This window comes from Oxyura jamaicensis, chromosome 21 (assembly GCF_011077185.1).
Source record: "Oxyura jamaicensis isolate SHBP4307 breed ruddy duck chromosome 21, BPBGC_Ojam_1.0, whole genome shotgun sequence".
NCBI classification, from domain to species: Eukaryota; Metazoa; Chordata; class Aves; order Anseriformes; family Anatidae; genus Oxyura; species Oxyura jamaicensis.
This window is the reverse complement of record NC_048913.1, coordinates 6,773,497-6,795,564: the sequence shown is the minus strand read 5'-3', so window position 1 is coordinate 6,795,564 and position 22,068 is coordinate 6,773,497. Positions and strand designations below refer to the sequence as shown.

The 22,068-nt window shown below is 45.9% G+C and overlaps 1 protein-coding gene across 1 annotated transcript in view; it reads right to left on the bottom strand.

The window, feature by feature from the left end:
- Positions 1-850: 850 nt before the first annotated feature.
- The window catches only part of EPHB2 (EPH receptor B2), an 86,834-nt gene continuing 65,616 nt past the window's right edge, over positions 851-22,068 (bottom strand). Inside the window, 7 exon segments of the mRNA XM_035344675.1 lie at positions 851-11,077; positions 13,151-13,306; positions 13,988-14,181; positions 16,374-16,523; positions 18,083-18,298; positions 19,124-19,371; positions 19,773-19,895. Of these exon segments, the coding sequence (XP_035200566.1) occupies positions 10,969-11,077; positions 13,151-13,306; positions 13,988-14,181; positions 16,374-16,523; positions 18,083-18,298; positions 19,124-19,371; positions 19,773-19,895 (1,196 nt within the window). The 3' untranslated portion in view covers positions 851-10,968.

The window sequence follows — 22,068 nt, the reverse complement described above, 5'->3', positions numbered from 1 at the left end:
TAAATTATTGATGTTCTTATTGCAAGTCAAACTCTTTATTGCTGCTGAATGTCAGATTATAACATTTAATGTTCTGTAGAGTCTATTTGCTATATATTATTCATATTGGTCATCTAAACTACACCTAATTCTCCCACTGTGTGTGAATTTAAGGGTTGAAGTATTATTGCAGAGAAGAATTTAGGGATAGTAATTATATTAAGAGCATCAACTTCATTTCCATAGAACCTGAACTGATCATTTATGTAGGTGATTTTATTTATTTAATTTTAACATGCAGGGCTGTGAAGGGAGCAGGAGTCTCTTGAAAACAGCTATGATTTACCTTCAGTGTTGGGTTTAAGCAGGAATGTGATTGCTTAGATAGTGAATTGCCCTCTTTCCTTATCCTCTTTAAAAATCCATGGCATTGTATTGGGCAGCTGAAATGTTGTTGGACTAACATACCTCTTGCTCCTTGACAAAGGAATACCAAGCAAAGTCATCACCGAAGCTGTAAGTTCAAAGCAGTTACATAAATGCTTAACGCGTGCACATATGAATTGTGGCATCTTTTTTAACTAAAATACAAGTTAACGCAAACAAAGTGTTCTTTTGGACAATTTACAAGTGGAGCAAATGACTATATTCGCCAATTAATTATTCAGACTAAATGGTGTAAGCCAGCTAAGAGTGATGTCTGTTTGTTTTGAAGTCATTTCCCATTAAGCAGGTTCTGGGCATGTTTTCCTCCCTCTAACAGATCAATAACCCATATGTTTGTCTAACACAATATTTACACTCAAGCAGGATTCTTGGGAAGGGTAAAAGACAGACAAAGCTCCTAGAAAAGAAAGCCACAAGCAAACACTTTAAACTTTACAATTCACATTTATTTTGAAAAAATGTTTTGTTAAAAATACTCCTACAAAGGCATTGGAGCAGCGGGTTTCTGTTTCCTTTATAAATACATCTGATTTCTTTCTTTATTTATTTTTCTCAGTAACATTGAAAGACATCTGACAAAGCCAGGGGAAGCCCTGATCTGAATGGAAGACACATCCCTGTGTAACAAGGACCTGCACACTATCTCCCCATTCACAATTAAAAAAAAAATACAAATGTTGTCATGAAAAATGTTACATTGTCCACAGGGCCATGACCAACACACAGGATGATGAATAGTAGGAAAATAAGGTTGGGGATACTCCTGGAGCCCAGCTGATGAATCCTTGGACCATTGGTGATAGAAAGTAGTGTTCACTACACATGCTTGTTTTGGGGTAGTTCCACATAATTCCCCCATCCTACACTGCTTAAAGCTGCGAGGAATTCAGAGCCTGGCATAATTTCCCTACAAACTTCCCTACAATATGGTCAGTTTCTCCACAACTCTTCCATTTGAGGCTGATTGCTTCCCACCTGGTCGCGTTGGAGGAGCTATGCAAGCACACCACAGTAATCTAAGGTCCTGACAAGCAGGTGGACTCGTTGCCACAACGCTCAACCTCTATCTATCCTGCTACAGAACTGCCACCTCCCCGAACCACCTTTCAGCCTTCAGCATAAGCCTTCCCTACAGGACTCTCTTTCTTTCTCCCTTGCCTTGCTAACCCAGGGTCTAGTTGTTGAGCTGGGACAGGTTGTCCCTGCGAGTCTTTTAAAATAGAAACATGGGCAGCTACGTTGGCTCTTCAGTTCCTCAGAAGCCTCTTGATACCTGAAGCTGCAGAGGGTAGTTTGGCTATCTGTGTCCTAGTGATAGGACAAGAGGCAACGGCTTTAAACTGAAGGAGGGTAGATTTAGAGTAGATATTTGGAAGAAACTCCTCACTGTGAGGGTTGTGAGGTACTGGAACAGGTTGTCCAGAGAAGTTGTGGATGCCTCATCCCTGGAAGTGTTCAAGACCAGATTGGATGGGGTTTGGGGCAATCTGGTCTAGTGGGAGGTGTCCCTGTCCATGGCAGGGGGTTGGATTAAGTCCCTTCCAACCCAAGCAGATGTTATGATTCTACACGATGAATACACAAAGCAATGTAGAGAAGAGACGGCCACCGATAGGGGACAAGCAATAAGAAAGAAAAGGGATTTAAGGTTCACAGTGTGAAAAATGGATGAAGTCACAAAAGGAGGGGATCCAGTAGAGCATATCCTTGTGGGTCTCTCTTTTGGATCAGAAGTGAAGGAGCAGATGCAACCTCCCCAGTCCCTGATTTGTCCCACCCCTGCTCCAGCATTAGGACAAGGGGTGTGATGTGATGTGTGGTCTTGTTTGAGGAAGGCCATGATGAAGAGGGGAGAAATGAAGCAATGATCTCAGCATCTGGAGGATCTGGAGGTTCTAGAAGGAGCACAGACTGGCATACTAGAGCTGTGTGTGCCATGGACTGCTCTCTTTGCAAGAGGGACACGTGTTTGGGAACCAAGACACTTAAATTGTCTGAGAGTCCATGCTCATGTCTCAACAAATCTTTGACTTCAGTGGCTGTCAGTCTTTATTTCTCTGTACCTCAGCCCTGTGGTAAGCCTTAGCTTGTCTCTAGGATGTGTGCTTTACAGACTGTGAGGTACTCGGGTAAGGTAGGGCAGACACAGTGCTCAGTAGAAGCCAGCATGGAAGCGGCAGCCATGCACCTGTGCTTCCTCATATGAGGTCTGGGCTGTCCCATTTGCAATAAAGGCTGTGATGTTCATATGACCCCAGTGCTCCCAGGATCATAAACACAGGAGCTGGGATTTTCAGAGAAGAAAAAGAACCATCGGAGAGCTAATAAAACCATCAGCTAGAAGTACCCTGGTTCTTTTCCTTCCAGAGCAGAGGAAAGAACAGAGAATCATACTGGAGATCAGAGAGGGGGTCAAACAAGACAGATCAGAAGAAAATACAAATACACCAAACTGTGTGTCCCTTTCCTCATCTTCCATAGCTTAGAGAGGTCGGCAGGGTGTTAGGACTACACAGCCAGCATCCCTTCTGCCCCAGACAGGATCTTCTGCCACATTCCTGGGCTACTTGGAAGAGGGAAATGAATCATTGCCTGTATCAGATAGCTCTTTATTTATGCTATCAAGGTATCCGAAGAAACATACGTTTTGTCTGGACCTAAGTTGTCCCCAGGACATAGAGAACAAATTCAGAACGGGGCCAGCACTCACAACTGAACCTTGCACTTAATACCCGACTGTATCTTGTCCTGGAGGCCCCAATGCTTGGTTTGTGCTCTGGGATGCCTCTTGGCTTTCACTGCAGACACCTAGCCCAGCTCTGAATCACGTTGAGATGTGTTTGACCATTTTAAAAGCTTGTCCCAGGCTTCTTTCCTGAATTTTCATCCTTGAGGCAGCTCTCGTGTGTTTATTTGGACTCACATCCATGCAACCTGCAGCGACTGCGCATGCAGGCTGAGCTCATCTCCAATGCAGGTGCAACAGTCTCACTGCCAGCAAACAAACCATGTTGGAAGAAGCAAAGGAAACACTTCTTCCTCCAGCAGCTGTCTCCATGCCTCAGGTTCTCTGAACCAGAAAAGAAAGCCGAGACAAGGTTGCTTCCACAGAGAGCTTCCACATTCAGCATGATGGCCCACCAAGAAGCCTTCCCTTTTGTGCCATTGCTGCTGTTTGAAGCTCTGATGATACGCTGTGAATCCCAGAGATGCCCCGTGTTACACAAGGAACGGGGAGGAGGAATTGAGTGGTTTCCCCTGACAGGGGAGTACCCCTCTGGCTCCATGTGGAAATCCTTCACCAGAAAAAGCCACAACGTGTCAGCCACAAGACGGTATAACAGACGTGCTAGTAGGAGTCGTGTCATACACTCCATGCCCCCAGGCATCCATGACCCAGAAAAAAAAACAGAAGAGGTATTTTTGCATTGAGGATGCTACTACAGATCTTACTTTCACAAATGTGTCCAATCCTCTTCTGAAAGTATCTAATGCTTAGCATCATCAACATCCCGCAGCAGGGAGTTCCAGCATTCAGTCACTGTGCTTTGGCATAGCGTATTTCACTTCACCTGTGGCCCTTCTTTTATTGTGAGAAATAGTGACTACCTCTTACTCACCTCGCTCACATCTTTCCTGATTTAATGGCATGAAATTTCTTATCATCGTTTGCCTCTGTCACACCTAGAATCAAAGTCTATTTAGTCCCCTCTCATACTTCCAAAGTCTTCTGGCTGCTCCTGTGGCCCTTCTTTGCACATTTCTTAGTTTCTGCATATCCCTTTGAGAACTAAGTACATCCGTACATCCCGTACTGGCTCATAACACCACCCTTATGTGAAGACCATTGGGTGCTAATATCTGTTAGCAGAGGCTTTGCATTCATTCTCAGAAAAGACCAAGCAAGGGTGTGGATTTGCCACGCTACCTGTCTCAGGGTGGTGTCCACAACATGAGGACCTCTTCAGCTGGGTACAGAGCTTTTGGCATCCTCTGCCTTCCAAACTCCTAAGCCAGCTTGCAGACCACAGACTGGAGCCAACAAGGGGGCAGTGCAGAATTACAGTTTGGGGGAAAAGTGGGATTTGACTGTCTGTTTAAACCTCAGGCTAGAATAACATGCTTCCTTGAACTCCTTCAATTAGTTTTGCTAACATAGCTGTTTGGCTATTAAAGATTCATAAAAGATTATTTCTTTACCCCTTAGACTTAGTAGAGCTATCAAAGGAGACAGCACGCTATCTGTGCAGGAACTCAAGACTGACCCTAGAGGTAGGAGCAGAAGCTACAGGTAAGACAACTGAAAAAATCCTGAAATTTTCTGGAATGAAAACAATGGGAAAAGGATCAAGCAAACCAAAAGAAGGCAAAATTGAGCTTCTGAAAAATATGAGGCACATGAGGTTAAGTCCTGTGGCTTGTTGAATGGCAGTCGGGGAGTAGAATATCTAACAGTCCATGGCTAAACAAAAAATGAGTCAGTGATCAAACCATATTACGTAAGTGGGACTGCTGCTGCTTGCCTACAAAGCACAGGAGTGCAGAGAAGTGCAAATTTCTTACAGAACTGAGAACATGAGAAACTGCTGAATTATTTGTAGGACAGCAAGGAATGAAAATTAAGAGAAACACAGATTTGAGGGGAGAGAAGACCTCTCGATTCTATTCCTAAATTTCTGCAACTAACATTAGGCAGTAGAATGGGTAGGACTAACATAGAGGGAGAACAGTAAAGTAAATTTCAGAAAATAATTGCAAAATGCAGGGAGCTTTCTAGGAGCATGGAATGCATCACATATGAAAGTAAACACACACAGAAGTGGTGTCCTGTCTTTGGAAAGGGTTCAATAGCTACAATAAGCAAAGTCATCCTGGAGAATTCTAAAAATGAGGCCAAAATGAGTCTGAAGGGAGAAAAAATATATAAACGTTTTGCATAGTAGGAGAACTCCAGTAGTTCTCAGCAATGACAAGATGAAATCAGTGCATTGAATTGTGAACATGGTGGAACCAACATCATAAGCAGATGGGACTGGTGCTCAAGTCACAGACTAAAGATCCAGGACAGAATCATGGAAAGAAAGCAGACTGAAATTTTGAGGACATGTAACTTAGTAACTGTCTGATAAAAAGGACTGTTGATCCTAGAGCTGAAGGCACGTCAAGCCCTAGCTTCACTAAGAGATCGCAGCATGGAGAGAGGGGAACACAGCAAAGAAGGTAAATCTTAGGATGTCTTTTATGACATCGGATAAGTGCCAGCTGACTGCACCAATGAAGCTGGTGCAATGTTAGGTGTTCTTAGAACTTGGAAGGGGGAAATGATGAATACTGTATGTGAAGAACTTGTAAAATTTTTCAAGATGGAAAAGACCTACATTAAATCAGTCTCAAGTCCGACACACAGAAAGGAAGATGAAATGCATTGAAGAAATAGACTCAGCTAAAACAAACTGGACAACAGTGTTACTTCCAGGCACTTTGGATTCATAAATCCAAGACAGCCACAGATTTATTGTGTTGTTAGAGGATACAACTGTTAATGATGCCACAGAATTCAAGCCCTGATTGCAGGTTTCATACAAATGAGCCTAGAAAATTTACCAAGAAGCTTTCTCAGCTGCTCAAATGCAACAAGAGCTTTTCTCTACAAGCTGCTGCTGATCTGCAGCATGACGATTACTGGGAAAGAATCTTCCCTTGGACACCAATACAAAGAATGACTTCAAGGCGTGTGGGGAAAAAAACAACATTATTAGCACAGCCAGCACCTATCACAGAACCCCTCTCCTTAGCTCATGAAATGCCGGATCAGGAGGCATCTCTGCACTGGATGACAGCCACTTTATGGCAGTTTTTTCAAGCCAGATTTACACCAAGGTGTAGCCCTGCTTTCTCCTAGCCCTACACAGGATGATGCTATGCCGTATGTCTCCCTGCACACAGAAACACAGGTGCATGCTGTCAGCACAAACAAGGTGGCTCTGCTATGACCGCCACGGAGCTGTGGGATAAAACTTTACATTTGAATCAAAATACTGACATAATAACTGTATAATTGCTAAGCCCTGTGACAGCAGCATTTACCCAGATCACACGGAAGGTTACTGCCAGTGAAAGCTACTGCTTGGTAAAGGGAATACTACGGAGAGGAGAAGCCAGACCGTAACCAGCAGATCCTCAGCTGCTGCAAGGCACAAATCGCCATCAGGTTTGTGAAGGGTAGTCCTGGGATTTTAGGGGTGGTGGCAGTAGAAGATAATTTGTGGAGGGGCAGTGCAGCACGTAGTGCCTTGTGTCTGTGTCCCCACAGCTCGTGACTCCTGGCAGTGCTCTGTCTTGCAAATTCATTTTTCATTTTGCCTGGCTTACAACTTTGCTGCTAATTCCAGGTAAAGGGCTGGCGGCAACTGTTGAAAATGACCCATACAAAATAGCACTGTGGTGATTCTTTTACCTTTCTACTATCCATATATGCTTTGCTTTCTTCACTCTGCTCCCTGATGCTCCATATGATTTGATTTTTAGCACTGGCCAACTCATCCAGTACTTTCAACTTAATGGCCTGCTCAGCTCTTCTGCTGGATGCCATCAGAAGACGTGGGTGACCTTCAGCAACAGGTGGCAGTGGAAAATAGGGGAGAGGAGCTAGCTTGAAAGGTGGAGGGAAAATGTGGAAATGGCAACAAGGTGCCTGAAAAAAATTCTCATTGTGATGATTTTTGTTAAGTATTCACACATGCACATGAACCATAGTATTTCATAATGTAAATGTCATGTGTCTTCCCCTTGTTACTTGCTCTCCACATGATGCTGAATTTTGCCATTAGGCTCATATTTCCCAGCTGCACATTTGATACTCATGAAATAAAAACATTAAAGTCATTTTGGTGACTGCCACCAACTGCAGCATCCACCAGAAGCATTTACAACCAGAGCACTTCACAGGAGCTTGGTTCCTCATCCTCTCCGGAAAGCTGGAAGGATGCAGAAAACTGCAGTGTTTTATGGATCATTTCTCTTTTAGGTCCAATTCACCATTAGTCCTTCCCAGTCAGATACAGACCGATATGATGCCAGCAATGCCTGGTGTTCAGATGGAATGTGTGACTCGTTACATGTGATTTTGGTCAGAGGAAGAGGTAAAAGATGTGCTCTCTCTGTCCTGCAGACAGCTGCCATGGCTTTGGTGCGTTGTGGCACTGAGCTGTGTGGTCCCATCCTTCACAGTGGCTCGGGTCTGGTAGGTGCATGATGCTAGCCAGTGAGGAGATTCCGTGCATTGAGAAAAAACGTCTTCAAATGACCTAAAGCGTCCTTCCAAGCCCTGTCTGATAGTGGCTGGCTCTGAAGGGGGATCCTGCCTGGCCATTGCTTATCCTTGGTGTGTGCAGGCATGTAACAGAGGGTACAGAGCAGTCAAGAACTGCCTGGGAAAGAAAACTGAAGGGGATCGTGCACTCCTTCCACATGGCTGCCCCACAGGAATTTGCTGGTGAGTTTTCTGGACAGACAGCTCTCCTTGTGCTGCAGATCCCTCGTACAAAAAGGAGCTGGCTGGCTGTGGGCAGGCAGCTTGGCGCAGCACCGCGCTTCCCTCGGCCTGGCCTGCCACCAAACAGCTTCAGACGTGCCTTGGGGGAAGACATGCCCCTGGGAGCTGTTAATTGTTAAAACAGAGCAGCTACGCTGTGGAAGAGGCACACCATGAGAGCAGGTCTCACTGCTGCTCCACAGTTCTGTGGGACAGGGCGTGTGGAGAAGACTTTTTTTTTTCCTCTGCGTGCCCTCTGACAACACTGTAGTTTAGTTGGCACTATCAATTTTTTGCATGCTGCTCTTTAAAACTGAGTTTGTTTCAGGAGTAGCGATTTTTGAACGCAAGGGCATTCGAAGCATCCCTTCAGCTAGCTGCACACATTAAAACAGACTGGCTATAACACAGGCAGCCCAAATGTCCACCACCTGCATACAACACACCTATTGCCCACACCCTGAACTCCCTCCACATCAGATTCTGCCCTGAAACAGATAAAAGGGTATAACATTGCTGTCAGAACACATCCCAAAGCCCCCAGCACACACCTGCTGCTCATGTTCATCTGATGACTACAGATGTACTTTTGGGTGCAAGAGCAGGGAAATACAATATACAAAAGAAAATGCAATCCACCAGTAGAGATCTAACATGAATAGGAGCTGGGTGGAAAATGCCTTCAGTTAAAGCCCCTGCTGATGAAGCTGTGCACCAAGCATTTGGCCAGCGAAAAAGCTAAGCAGAGAAGTAACTCTCACTTGCAGGGAATGGTCTCCTGCCACTTATATGTGCTTCATCATCTGATCTGGCCTGATAGAAGAAAATGACAAGTACTCTAGGGAGATGATATCTGACCACAAAGGTCTAGACAGCTCAGGAGTTTCATCTACAGGCTTCCTCTTGGATCCAGCTCCTGGAAAATACGGCAAACCAGCTCCCAACAAACATGCCTTCAAACACTCCATCCTGCTGAAAATGAGAGAAGAACACTACGAATGACATGGCAATGGCAGACAAGAGTTTGGAAATGCATGTTATATGGCCAGGAGATGTGTGGAAATATGCCACAAGTGGCCAGGGGAAGATGGTAGGCATGTTTCAGAAGATATGAGATGGTGCTGAACAGGGATAACTAGTCCAATTATTCTCATTTGTATTTCCCCTGCACTTGGTTGGTGGTATTTACACATACCAAAGACCTGTTGAGTAACTAAAGTATTTATTTCAGTTATTTATAAATCCACTGACTGGCCATTCAGCTTCAGCCATGGCATTTTCCTCCAGAGACCTGTGCTACTAGATGAGTTTTTTCCTTTGCTCGCCCAGGCTCTCCAAGAGGCAACTGGCTGAGACTGAAGATGGTTCAGAGCCCCCAGTGCATTGTCCAGCGAAGGGACCGAGTGTCCAAAGTGCACAGAGCACATCCACAGAGTTTGGTTACTGTAGTGAAGCATCCACAACCTAGCAGCTAATACAATTCAGGCTCTGAGAAACTGTGTGCTAAGCTCCTCTTAGAGGACCAGGCTTACCCTGCCTTTCTGTGGTACATGCACCGACCCACTTCTGACACTTTTCTAAGCAGTCAGACATCTCCGAGGGGCTCTGGCAGCCAGCTGTGGAGTCACCATTCCCTCCCATGACACATCTATCCTCCCCCGTCTTTCCCTCCCCCCTGAAAAAACAACAACAACAACAAAAAAAACCCTTCTGTGATGCTGCTCATCATTGCACCAGCAACCTGGTGGTCACTTCATCTCGGTGAACAACTGGAAACCCAACAGTTAGAAACATCTGTCAGGCCATGACAAATTGCAAAACAACAAACAAGCAAACATGAGGAAATGTGCATATAAAAAACTTATTCTCCTGGCATATTGTCAATAAGCTGCATTTTTTTTCCTTCCGCAAGGAAAGGATTTAAGTTCTTGAATGATATGATGCTTGGAAATGTCATTTCCTTCTCATTAAAAAAAAAAAAATCCAACCCCAAACTCACAAATTGGTGTTAACAAAGCAAGGTAAAAGGACAATTCTCCCAACAATGACAACCAAAAAATAAAGGTACACGTCAGCATTTGTAATCAAAATCTACTACATACTGTACTTGGGAAGTCTTCTGGGAAAAGATCATTGGCATCGAGTGAGGACATCACTAAAAGTCTTGTGCATATGATATGTATGAAACAATGATGCCATTGGAGGGTGGATGGACGGACCCTTAGGAAACTGTCACTCACAAAACTGTTCCATGACAAGAGAAAATAAGAGATGTAAAAAGGACTGGTTTTCCCCATCCCCCACCCCCCACCCAAGTGTTACAGATTCCTTCTCATTTGTCGGAAACAGCCTCTTCTAGTCTCAGTTTAGTTGTTTAAAAAAAAAAAAAAAAAAAAAGAATGTCTTCAGCTTTTGAAGAAGTCCAACAATTTCTGAGATGCACTTGGTTCCACAGCACCAGAGAGCTTCAGCTCTGCTCTCTTTCCTCTTTGATTTGCTAACAGGGGCTTTCAGAAAGTACTGCCGGCTGCAGGACATTCCCAGAGCTGCCACTCCATGTGAGAAAGAGAAGTGCTTCTCGGGATCTATCCTCGCATTCATCTTCTTGAAAACGTCTCATTGCTCCAGAGGTGTCTGGGCCCAGCTGCAGCAACTTTGTGCAAGAGGAAATAGATGAAGCTGCTCTATTCTCTTCCTTTGGAGACTCCTGGTCTTGGAGCCCTTTTCAAGAATGCAATTGCTTTATTATTATTTAAAAATAATTGTCTGTTTGTTTGTTTTCAAAATAGCTGTCTTTTTTTTGTTGTTCCCTTTTTCCATTGTTTAAATTCTAGAAGCTCTTGGAGACTATTCATTGTTGATGATAGGGCATTTCTTCCTGTTGCCATGATCCTCAGAGCAGCTGCCTGTCTCTGATCCATGCAGAACACTCAAGAACTAGAGCTCAGACATACAGGGGCAAAGGGGAGCAGGGCCTCAAGGAAGTGGAGCATGAGGACACGTTGATATCAAACCTCCACAGACTGAATTTGGTTCATCTGTGCTCTCATCACCTGGATACTGTTCAGAATTTTCTTCTGGTGTCCTGCTAAAGTGACCCCAACTCGCAGAATGTCCCTTTGGGAGGAAAGAAACAAACACAGCATAAAGATCAGAAGAAACCAGACAAGAACAAGCCCATGCATAGCACCCCCTTGGAGTGTGGTATGTTGGGAGCTGAAGTCTCCAGCCTACATCTGTAACACTCTACAAATGCAATGAATGTATGCAAACGTGGTGAAACCTCTGTTCTTTTGTCTTTAGTCTTGCTGGGTGAATCTCCCAGTCTTTGCATTTTCCATGCAAGTGCAGCACCCCCGGAGTACTGGAAGCCTCAATGTAGAGTGTAGAAGCAAATAGTGCATGCTCTGCGCACTCCTTTTAAGTGTTTTTGTCTTTGAAAAGCCTTAGGCTTTCCTGCCCTTGTATCGTTTTCTTTCTTTATTTGCATGCTTGGATTTTTTCTATTGTTTTGTGAGGTAGGAAGTTAAAACCTATTTAAACTTTGCTGGCTATCCAAATTTCAAGAAAACGGTGTCTCATGGCAATGCAGCTCCATTTACCTGATGAGCTACTTCTGCAAAGACCAAAGCTGAGCTCAGGGGGACGATCACCTCCCTGGCCCTGCTGGCTGCACTATTCCTGACACAACCAGCGTGCCGTTGGCCTTCTTGGCCCCCTGGGCACACTGCTGGCTCGTGTTCAGGCAAGCATCAACACCCCCAGATCCTTTTCCTCTGCACAGCTTTCCAGCTGCTCTGCCCCCAGCCCGCAGCGCTGCATGGGGTTCCTGTGCCCCAGGTGCAGGACCCGGCCCTTGGCCATGTTGAACCTCATCCCATGGCCTCTGCCCATCGACCCATCCTGCCCAGGTCCCTCTGCGGGGCCTTCCTACCCTCCGGCACATCGACACATCCCCCCAACTTGGTGTCACTGCAAACTTACTGAGGGTGCACTCAATTCCCTCATCCAAGTCATCAATAACGATATTAATGAATCACTGCGTGATTGCATGCAGATGACCTGTTCCATCACCTTTCCTGGCACTAATAGCATTACTGGACACTGACCATGTCCAAGAAGGATGCAGACTTCATTAGCTGGGCTGCCTGCAATATATCTATTAGATATATCACTAATAGGACCCAAAAGATTCAGCAGAGTTGGGCAGCGGTGTGGGTGTCATGTCCTAGTTTGATCAAAGTTCTTCTTCAGATTTTATAGGCCCTCTTCCCCTTGTATGAACACAGCCTACAGTGTGCCAAAATCATCCCCAGGGCCTTGGGGCTGTACCATGGATACACTGAAACAGTCAGAATGGCCATGTGAATTTCCTGGCAGGAAATAAGAACAGAGAGCCAAAAAAAAGATCAGTTTGGCTGTTTCTGTGAATGGATTGTGATTGAGTGGTAGTTTTAAAATGTGAAAATAGGCACCAAATCCGATAAACATTCCAAGTTACTATGCACAGAGACATCGTAGCACTTACAGATGCCTTTAATGCTTGGCGCTTTCTCAGGAAGGATTTTTAAACCTAACTGCAACCAACTACAAATCTTCCCCAGAGGCATCAAAGCCCCACTTAATCCCAAGAGATTTCAAAAACCACCACAACTGGATTTCAACTGCCTGCTGTCTCTGAAGAACTTGCTAAAATTTTGCCACTGAGGAAAGTTTGAGTGGATACAAGACAATTTAGACCAAAGTGAAACCATATGAAATTTCAGAGGCCTTTCCTAAGTAGAAATTTGTTTGCAGTGTGTTTGTTTTCATTGCCAATAAGCCAAACATGCAAGAGGATGGTGGAGTCTTAAAATGCTCTCCAGTAGCTGCAGAACTGCCTGATGCCAGCCTGAAATCTGCGTTTGTCCCATGTGGGGGCTTTGGAGACCCTCATTATTGTTTTCTTTTTCACAATGAGTTCTGCAGATACAGAGCAACACACACAGTCTGGACACAAGACAGTGTGCAGAACACAGACATTTCTGCAGAAACAGAATAGACGAAAAGTAGGTCCACATGGTAACAAATTCTAAAAAAGTAAAACTTCATCATAGAAAAATAATAATAAAAAAATATATTAATGCCCAATCGTTGTTAAACTACTGAGACTTCTCCTTGTGCTTTGGGACTTGAAGCCTGGGCACTTACTCTACACTCATCTGCGATACTATGTCGAAGGTGGTGAAGCCAGCACTGGCAAAGCTCTCTTTGTACTGGCTCATCTTGATGGCATCCAGCCACTCATCCACAGTGTTGAAGCTGGTATAATCTGGGATTGTGCGGTCAAGTAGAGGGAGATTAATCCTGAAACACAGAAATAGAGAACAATCAAAACAAGCAATGGTAAGCACATGTATTCCCGTACCCTCCATCAGCTAGGACGTGGACCAGCACCATTCATAGTGCCTGCACTGCATTAAGCAGTACCACCCACACTATCCAGCTGAAGCAAGGACTGTGCAGAACACCAGCGAAGTCTGTTTCTGGATCAGTTTGTAAAAAAAAAAAGGATGGAGTTAGCAAAAACCATGGGATACAACTCTCAAATCGTGGCTGCACAAGGGGGGGGAAATGCACTCCCAGAACTGTGCCGGTGCTTCCCATAAGTTGCTGCAGTCCTCACCTCCATTCTTGGGAAACATCATACTGTTTGATGAGGCCTTACTTGCCTCCACTGCATGCAAGACTGGGCTACCAGAGCATCCATACCCATCCATCAATCACATGTACATGGAACCATGATGCTCCTCTAACTGTGCAGAGGACCTTGTCCAATTCAATGAGCTCTCTGTGTTCCCAGAAATCTAAGCTGGCCAGAGAGAGACAAGAATGACTTTGACATCCTCCCATAAAGAAGGACCAAACTGCACAGGTCAAGCAGCCTCTACAACAGCTAGCTCGGAGAGATGCAGGGATAGTGCCCATCAGGCCACAGAGGACGGTAGATCTGCAAATAGAAGCCAAAAGACAAGATAAGATGCATACCCAGAGGAGAGAGGTGCCATGGCTTTCAGGCTATTAGGATTTCGGATCATTTTATCTAAAGTGTTGACAATTTGCCCAAATTTGGGTCTGTGGTTTCGGTCCTTCTGCCAACAGTCAAGCATTAGCTGATGCAGGGCATTTGGACAATCCATAGGGGGTGGCAGCCGATAGTCCTGCTCAATAGCATTTATTACCTGCAACAAGAGAAAAAGAGATCAATACAGCAGTAATAACGTCTTCATCCCTGAATGGAGGAGGTGGGCAAAGAGGCACTTCATAATGTTCCTTTTCTCAGCTCCTGAGGGTGACTGTCATGGCCAACCACAGTGCAACAGAGCTGCTCTGCCCACACTTACTGTAGCCTATTTCAGCAAGCTACTCTTGTAGCAACACAATACCCTCAAACTCCCAGCCCTCCTCATGTCATCTCATTCTCTAAGGTGCAGTACCTGAAATCAGGTACAACACTTTGAAATGACAAACTCTCCATGGGGATGATAAAAAAGGGGAAAGAACTGAAAGAACCCCAACAGGGCTGGTAGAACGACCTTTATGTCTCTATCTAGTCTCACTTGATCAGGGCTGCCACAGCTTTGTTCAGACATGTCTTGCACACTACTAAGGACAGAAATCTCCTTAAGTTTCTGGTGAGCTACCCCAAGGCTGTAATGCCTTCCCATGGAAGGACAGTCATATCCATACAGCAGCATGAATACGTTGCTGAGCAGGAAGGCTGCATAGAGAAAGTGGAGGATACTGCAGATGGGAACAGGGAAAGGGTGATACTGAGAGTGCTGTGGCAGTAGAAAGCTGCCACTCCAAGGGAGGGTAAGTGGAAGATCCACGGCAGGCAGTCTGGGGTGAGAAGGGGGGTATATTGAAAGGTTGAAGATGGATTGTAGCTTCAGGAAGAGGATAGAGTAGTAGAGTGCTCCAAACATTGTGCTTATCCTGGATGCTGGGCAGGCTGATCCAAGACAGCTTGTGGCTGGCACTGCTGCTGTCCACATGTGCCAGATGGAATGAGTCCTTCTGCCTCTCCTTCCTCCAAGAGGCAGCGCTGGCTGGATAAGAAGGTGACCCACTGGGCCTGTGAAGGCCTAACCTGTGAAATCACTGCTGTGGTTTGTGAAGCTCTTGGCTCCCGTTCAGGGACTCTCCTGAGAGGTGCAAGCTGTCCCCTCTCCCAGATCTCTCTCTGGATGATGGATCCATCCGAGACAGGAGGAGAGGGAGAGCAGGGGAGAGGAGCTCTGGGGAGATGCAGGCATCAAGCACTTGGCTCTGGCATTGACTGAATAATTTCCCAAGAAACCTCCTGCTTTGCAGCCAGAAGACACATCCCGCAAGGGGGCACAGGCTGCACTCTCTATTCTCTCTCCTGCCTCCCCAGGCTCTCACACCCTAGGGTCAGGAGGCTAAACTACAGTGAGTATGTGCCATGTGCTAACGTGCAGGGTGCACCAGCAGCAATTAAGTGGTGACAGCCTCTGGGGCACGATGCTCTGCGGCACAAGCAGGGGGAGAAGAGGCTGGGGAGGCCTCCAGGAGGGGACAGCAGAGTGCTGAGCATACAGAGGGATACCAGGCTAGGGAGAAGAGCAGTAACATTTGTCTGCAGTAAATGCTTGAAACTGTAAGTGATGATAATGAAACCCTAATGTGAATGGTAAGGAAATTGGCATTTCTGAGAAGGGCATAACTTCTAACAACCTTCTTTGTGGCCAGAGAATTGATACAAAAAACTTTCCAAGTATGCCAGGGGTTGGGACAAGGCCATGTACAGCCAAAGGTGCTAAAATATCATCTGCTTCAGGCATTAGGGACTCACTTGAGCAAAATAGCGCACCATGAAATTGAGGAATTTGCCCTGAAGAAACCTGACATGGTGTGGATGGAGTTGTATTGACCTGAAAAATGTCTAATTTGCCATTCAGGTGGGAGGAGTTGTGAAACCAGGTGGGAGCTTGAGTCTTGCTCTCTTTTCCTGTAAGGCAGGGAAGCCTACAGATTCGAGTCCACAGATGGATGGACTTGGAGGTGCTTCAGGAGCTCTCATGTCAGTGGAAACTTTTATTTTTTTAACTGTCTCCTCCCTTTCCTCCCAGGTATCTGTCTGCCTTAACTGAGGTTGTTCACATTAATCTGATCCTACTGCAGTAGGTTTTATACAGTCTCTAACCTCTGCGACAGCAGTACAATGGGACCAGAACAAAGGTCAAAGTAAATCCCATTATTTCTTCCAAAGGTGTTGACCTTGGACCCATCTCCCATAACAGGGAAGGCTCTGGACGTGCCATCAGCTGAGTCCAGATATAACCATGCTTTGGCCTTGCAATCTGCTCGTGATTTCAGTATTCCTACTCCTTGTTTCTTAAGAACTCACATCTTGGTTGGTCATATCCCAGTAAGGCCGCTCGCCATACGACATCACCTCCCACATGACTATTCCATAGCTCCACACATCACTAGCTGATGTGAATTTTCGGTATTGAATTGCCTCAGGTGCTGTCCACCGTATTGGGATCTTCCCACCCTGCAGGAAAAAAACAAGAAAGAGAGAGAGGATGGTAGCAGAAAAAGAAAGAACAACTGAAAAAGATGTGCCCAATATATTTTCATCCAATTGGTGAAATCCTAGAAGGAAGGTTCCTCAGGACTATCCCTAATACTAAATCAGGATGGCCATGCCTTTGTCTAACCAGGTCCTGGCAACCTTCAAGGATGATGATCCTCCCCAGTTTATCTGGTGATCTGTTGCAGGGCTGTACCACGCTCTCGGGTAAGAAGCTTTTCCTATTATTAAACTTGAACATCCCAAGCTACATTTTTGTCTATTGTCCCATATATCACCTGGTAGCACTGCAAAGAGTTTGACGCTGTCTTCTTCATAACTGCTCTTCAAGTACTGCAGGTCACCTTTAGGCATCCGTTCAGCCTCCTTTTCATCATATTAAATAAGCCCTGCTCCTTCCATCTGCCTACTGCTGTACAGTTATCTTCATCGTGCCAAAATGCCCATTGTGCTGGTAGAGTCTTTTGTAGAAAAATGAATGACTATGAAATTAGAAAAATTCAAACTGTTTCCCTTTGAATCTCCCTCCATCATTTTGCTGTCACCTAGCTACCTCAGGAGCAGAATAAAAGGAATTAAAACTTTAGCTTTTAGGTATTCAAGAACTGTTAAAATTCAAAAGAGCTATGCCATACATCTCATCACTAGCAGCTTCAAAAGAGTGGTGAGAGATATTTCCTACAGATCATGCCCCAGCTATATCAACACTAATTTCCAAGAAGTCCTATCATAGGCATTGCAATGGAGTGATGCTCTATGCCTTTGCCAAAAAAAATGGTACAGGGGAAAACTACTGGCTGCAGTCTTACTGAACATGAAAGTCTTCAAATAAGTCCTTGGTCCTGGTACACATTTTGTATTCCAAGACAGGCCACGAGTCCTCTGTGGCACTTGTGTCACTGGTACTGTGGTGTTCCTGGGAAGCTGTTAACGTGATCATGAAGCTGTTGTTGAAATTATTTCTCTCTATAATTTAGAAAGATTTTCTGTGAGATCAGTGTCTAGTACCGCACGGCTTTGCCCAGCAAGCATTCACACTTCAGTCTGTCATTTCTGGGGCTGAGCCCATGACATGACATGAAAAACGATCATGGCTTCCCAGACAGCAGGACAGCACAGTTGGACAGTAATGGTAAAAATACAGAGACTTGCTGCCCTAGCAACAAATCTGTCAGGGTGGCATCTTGCAGGACCCCAAGCTGGGCCATGCTGGAACGAGATATTTCATTATCTACATCTAAAGGCTTTATCAGAGACATGGATTGTTTGAGACATGTTTGGAAGAAGGCTCAGTTATCCATAGACATGACTACAGAGCCCATCAACAGCCACTGGAATGACAACTGGCAAGAGAAAATCTTCCTTGGTTAATTTAATTTATTTTTGCCATCTGGCACATTATGCCTATTGTTGGCACCCTGAGAAAAGTCTTCTCAATGTCAACAGGAGATCTCCCCTTCCTCTCTTTCCCTAACTCTTTCCTTCCCCACCCATCCCTCCTGCTCTAAAAGCAGCCTTACCAGTGCACTGGTGTAGGTGGGATCAGAAGTGTCATCCTCCAGAAAACGGGAGAGGCCGAAGTCAGACACCTTGCAGACCAGGTTGCTGTTCACCAGGATGTTGCGGGCGGCCAGGTCCCGGTGCACGTAGTTCATATCGGCCAGGTACTTCATGCCTGCTGCGATACCCCGCAGCATGCCCACCAGCTGGATCACTGTGAACTGCCCATCGTTTTGCTTGGGGGGAAAGAAAAGAGTCTACGTGACAGGAGCAATTCACAGCCTGCCAGGCAAACAGTAGCCTTTTTTTACACCCCATTATGACACAGCTATACCACAAACACCATTAGGTTCCTTCTCAAAGCAAGAGTGTGGAGAGTCAAGAGCTCACGGGGGCTGGAAGTCACCCTCATATGTCCTACAAGCATCACTGCCAATGGCCGTTGTCTGACCTCTGCCACACCTTGCACAGGAGGGTTCAGAAGAGGCAATCTATTCTTACCAGGTGAATTCAACATCCAGTCAACACAGTGATTTATTCATTTCAGACTCAAACGTGTAAATATTTAGACAAAGCAGTTGGAGGTGAAGCCCTGCTGTGTAAAAGATCTGGCAGAACTCACCTCCATGTCCACAGAGGCAGAGTTTGTAAATATACCTGTGGGCATGCATACGTGTAGGCACAGCTGCCTGTGTTCTATTCCCAACCGTACATCTACCAATGTGCTGCATTTTGTCCTACTGTAACACATAACCTGATCCACCCACATTCACACCCTGGGAACAATATGTATTTTTACTGATAATCGGGGTAATTCTTGTTTTGCGGCCTGGTTACAAGTACCTAGGCCTTTGGGCACGCATTTTTGTTCGGGTACACCTCACCCCTCACCAATCACAAAACAGGGTGCTCAGCTGTTTTCCTCAGACCTCTGCAGCATGCAGCAGCTGCCCCAGTGCCAGGGGTTGCTGGGCATAGTTCTAGTGGCACAGGGAAAAGATCCCCCACTCCAGGCCTCCCCTGGCCCTTCTCTGGGTCTGCATGCTCCTGGAATCTCATACCCTCAAGAAGGAGTCCAATGAGCCATTCTCCATGAACTCAGTAATGATCATGACTGGTGAACTCTTGGTTACTACTCCCTCCAGGTGGATGACGTTGGGATGGTCAAACTGCCCCATGATGCTGGCCTCGCTCAGAAAATCCCGTCTCTGCTTCTCCGTGTAGCCAGACTTCAGCGTCTTGATGGCCACGAAGATCTCTCTTTTGCCAGGAAGCTTGAGATGCCCACTGCACACCTCACCAAACTCCCCTGTGAACAGAGAGAAACAGGTAGAGCTTGTTGGCCTTTCAGATCTCTGCCTTCGTTGAGGGACCCCGTTCCTGAGGGACCCTGTGAAGCACACCCCTGAGCCGACCATGGCTTTGGATTTCCTCCCTCGTGCCACAGAAAACGCCTCCTTCTTTCAGGCGAACCCGTCCTTTGGTGAGGAGTGGTGGACACTGTGCACACACAGGGATACCTGGTCTCCAGCACTGGGTGTCCTCCAGAGACCACCATGTTGCTGCTAGTCCAGGCAGGCTGGGGCTAAGTATAAGACCTTACTGACAATAGCTTTCCCACTAAATGTAAGGTTAAATCCTCACCAAAGTCTCAGACCACAAAGGAGACTGTGCTGCTGAGGACCAGCCAGACATTCCCAGTTTACCTACCTGCCCCAATCACTTGCTCAATTTTCACACACGAGATATCGATTTCTTTTGCAAATTCCCTGACAGCCTCATTGGGATCTTCGTAGGTAAATGGATCGATATAAATCTTCATCCCTGGAGTCACTGCATAAAGGTGAGGGAGAGAGTCAGACAGACAGGCACAAATGGACAAACGGCTGGCATCAAGGACAAGAAAAACCTATTTGTTTGTGTACACACAACTTTTGTGTGCACACAACTGTAGGCACGTGCATGCATGTGTGGGCAAGTTGGTGTGTGTGTGCATGTGTGTGGGTGCTTCTGCACACAAAGATGCATGCCCATGAGGTGGGCCAAAATGCTGTTGATGATGAGGGTCTTTTTTTAACCTCGGGAAGCTGCATGATCAAGGGTGTCAAGCAGACACGGCAAAGAAGTTTGAGAAAGAACATGCAGAGCCAGGTTTGCACAGGCCTGGCATCTAATAAACATTGGGCCCACAGCTGGCACACAGCAGGGGCCTTTCTATACTCATTTTTCTGGGCTCTGGCCAGCCCCCAGATTGCGAGTCCCGTAGAGAAGAGGCCACAACTCACTAAATAAGGAGCCCAGCACAGAACCAGAGGCACAGCTCCCAGGTCCATGTGTAGGATGCTGGTCAGACCCATTCAGGCGAGCTGCTGCAATGTAAAGGCTTACAGACTCCCCGTGCTTTGGCAATCTGTTAACCATAAGCTGTAGCCTTTCTGCAGCAGTCACTGCTGGGAATCTGAGGAGGGACTATGCCTTGGATCGGTGTCTTGAATGACGATATGGCTAAAATGCACCCCAGGCCTGTTAACAGTTCATCTGGTGGCATCTAGCCTATTCCAACAGTTGTGAAGGCACAGCTATTAATGCCATCCCAGCCTGAAGCTGTCATGTTACACACCAGACCCTGGGAGAAAGTGTGAATGTATGTTTACACATGCAGCAAGGACTGACAAACAACTGAGAGTTGCATTTACATAATCTTTCTTGAAGAGTGTCATTTTTACTGGTAAGTTATAGCAATGCAGCCAGAACACTGCTGTTCAGGCAGAGTTGCAGTTCAGTACCCTGCCTTTCAGAATATGTTTCCAAGGTAAATGCAGAAACACCAGTGAGTCCTGTGCAGAAACTTTACTGGTTTTCTACACGTGCAACCATTTTTTGAATAAGGCCCAGGTCTGTACAGGAACAAGGCATAAAAAGGATAGAAATCCTGAAGCTGCAAGTATAATATAATGTTAATGATAACAGAGATAGGAACAAAGCAGAATTTCAGTGATCTCTAGTGAGGGAGGAAAAAGACATTGGAGAGGGCATGCAGCCAGGGGTTGACAAGGAGAATGAGGGTGAGGCAGGCTGCATAGTGAGGTTAAAGCAGGAATGCTGGGTGTGAGGGAGTGTCTTGCAGTGCATGGGTATATCAGAAGAGGCAGGCTGCAAGAAAGGGCATGTTTTGTATTATATCTATTACAGATATAGATATATAACATCACAGATATAAAAATACCTATTATATAGATAGATACAATGCATAACATGGCATATATATATATATGTAAAAATATAGACAGATAAATCATATCTACTAGGATTCTGGAAGCACTGGAATGGGCTGTGGCAAAGGCACCATGAGGAACAGTGGTCCACAGCATTGAGGCAAGCTGGGGAAGGGGTCTCTCTGCTGCCCACAAACTGGGAAAAGCTCAGGAATCTGAGCAGCAAGATAGCGTGTGTTGGGAGGGGCTGCACAGCAGAAGAGTGTGAGGTTTCGGGGGCACACGGAAGGGTTGTGTTTGATGTTGCAGGGGTCTGTAGAGCATGCACGGGTGCCCAGTTCATGGTCAGCACCCAAAAGCACACAGGTCTGGAGAGCATGAACTAAGCAGGGCAGAGGCCTAGAGCACAGGGAACAGGTGAGGAGATCTAGATGATGCAAGTGGAGATCCAAGCTATGAATGCCAGTCTGAGCTTTGGTTCTGGGGGATGCAGTATGCTGGTTCAGAGATGCACACAGCATGCTACAGAACGTGTCTAGGAAGGGCATAGGGAACCAGAGGCAGTATTCAGCAGATGCATACTGAGATGAGGGGAAGGGAGGGCAAGTGGACATGAGCCAAAGGCACATAATGCAGTCGAGATCTCTCCAGTGGCTTCCTGAAGAAGCTCCACCTTGTTAGACCCCAAGGGCAGAAGCTTTCTTAGGGCAAGGATCAAAGGATCTGGCCATGTTTCTTGGAGCCCTGGCCAGCACAGCGGTCCTCTTGTCTTTACATGCACACACGTGTCT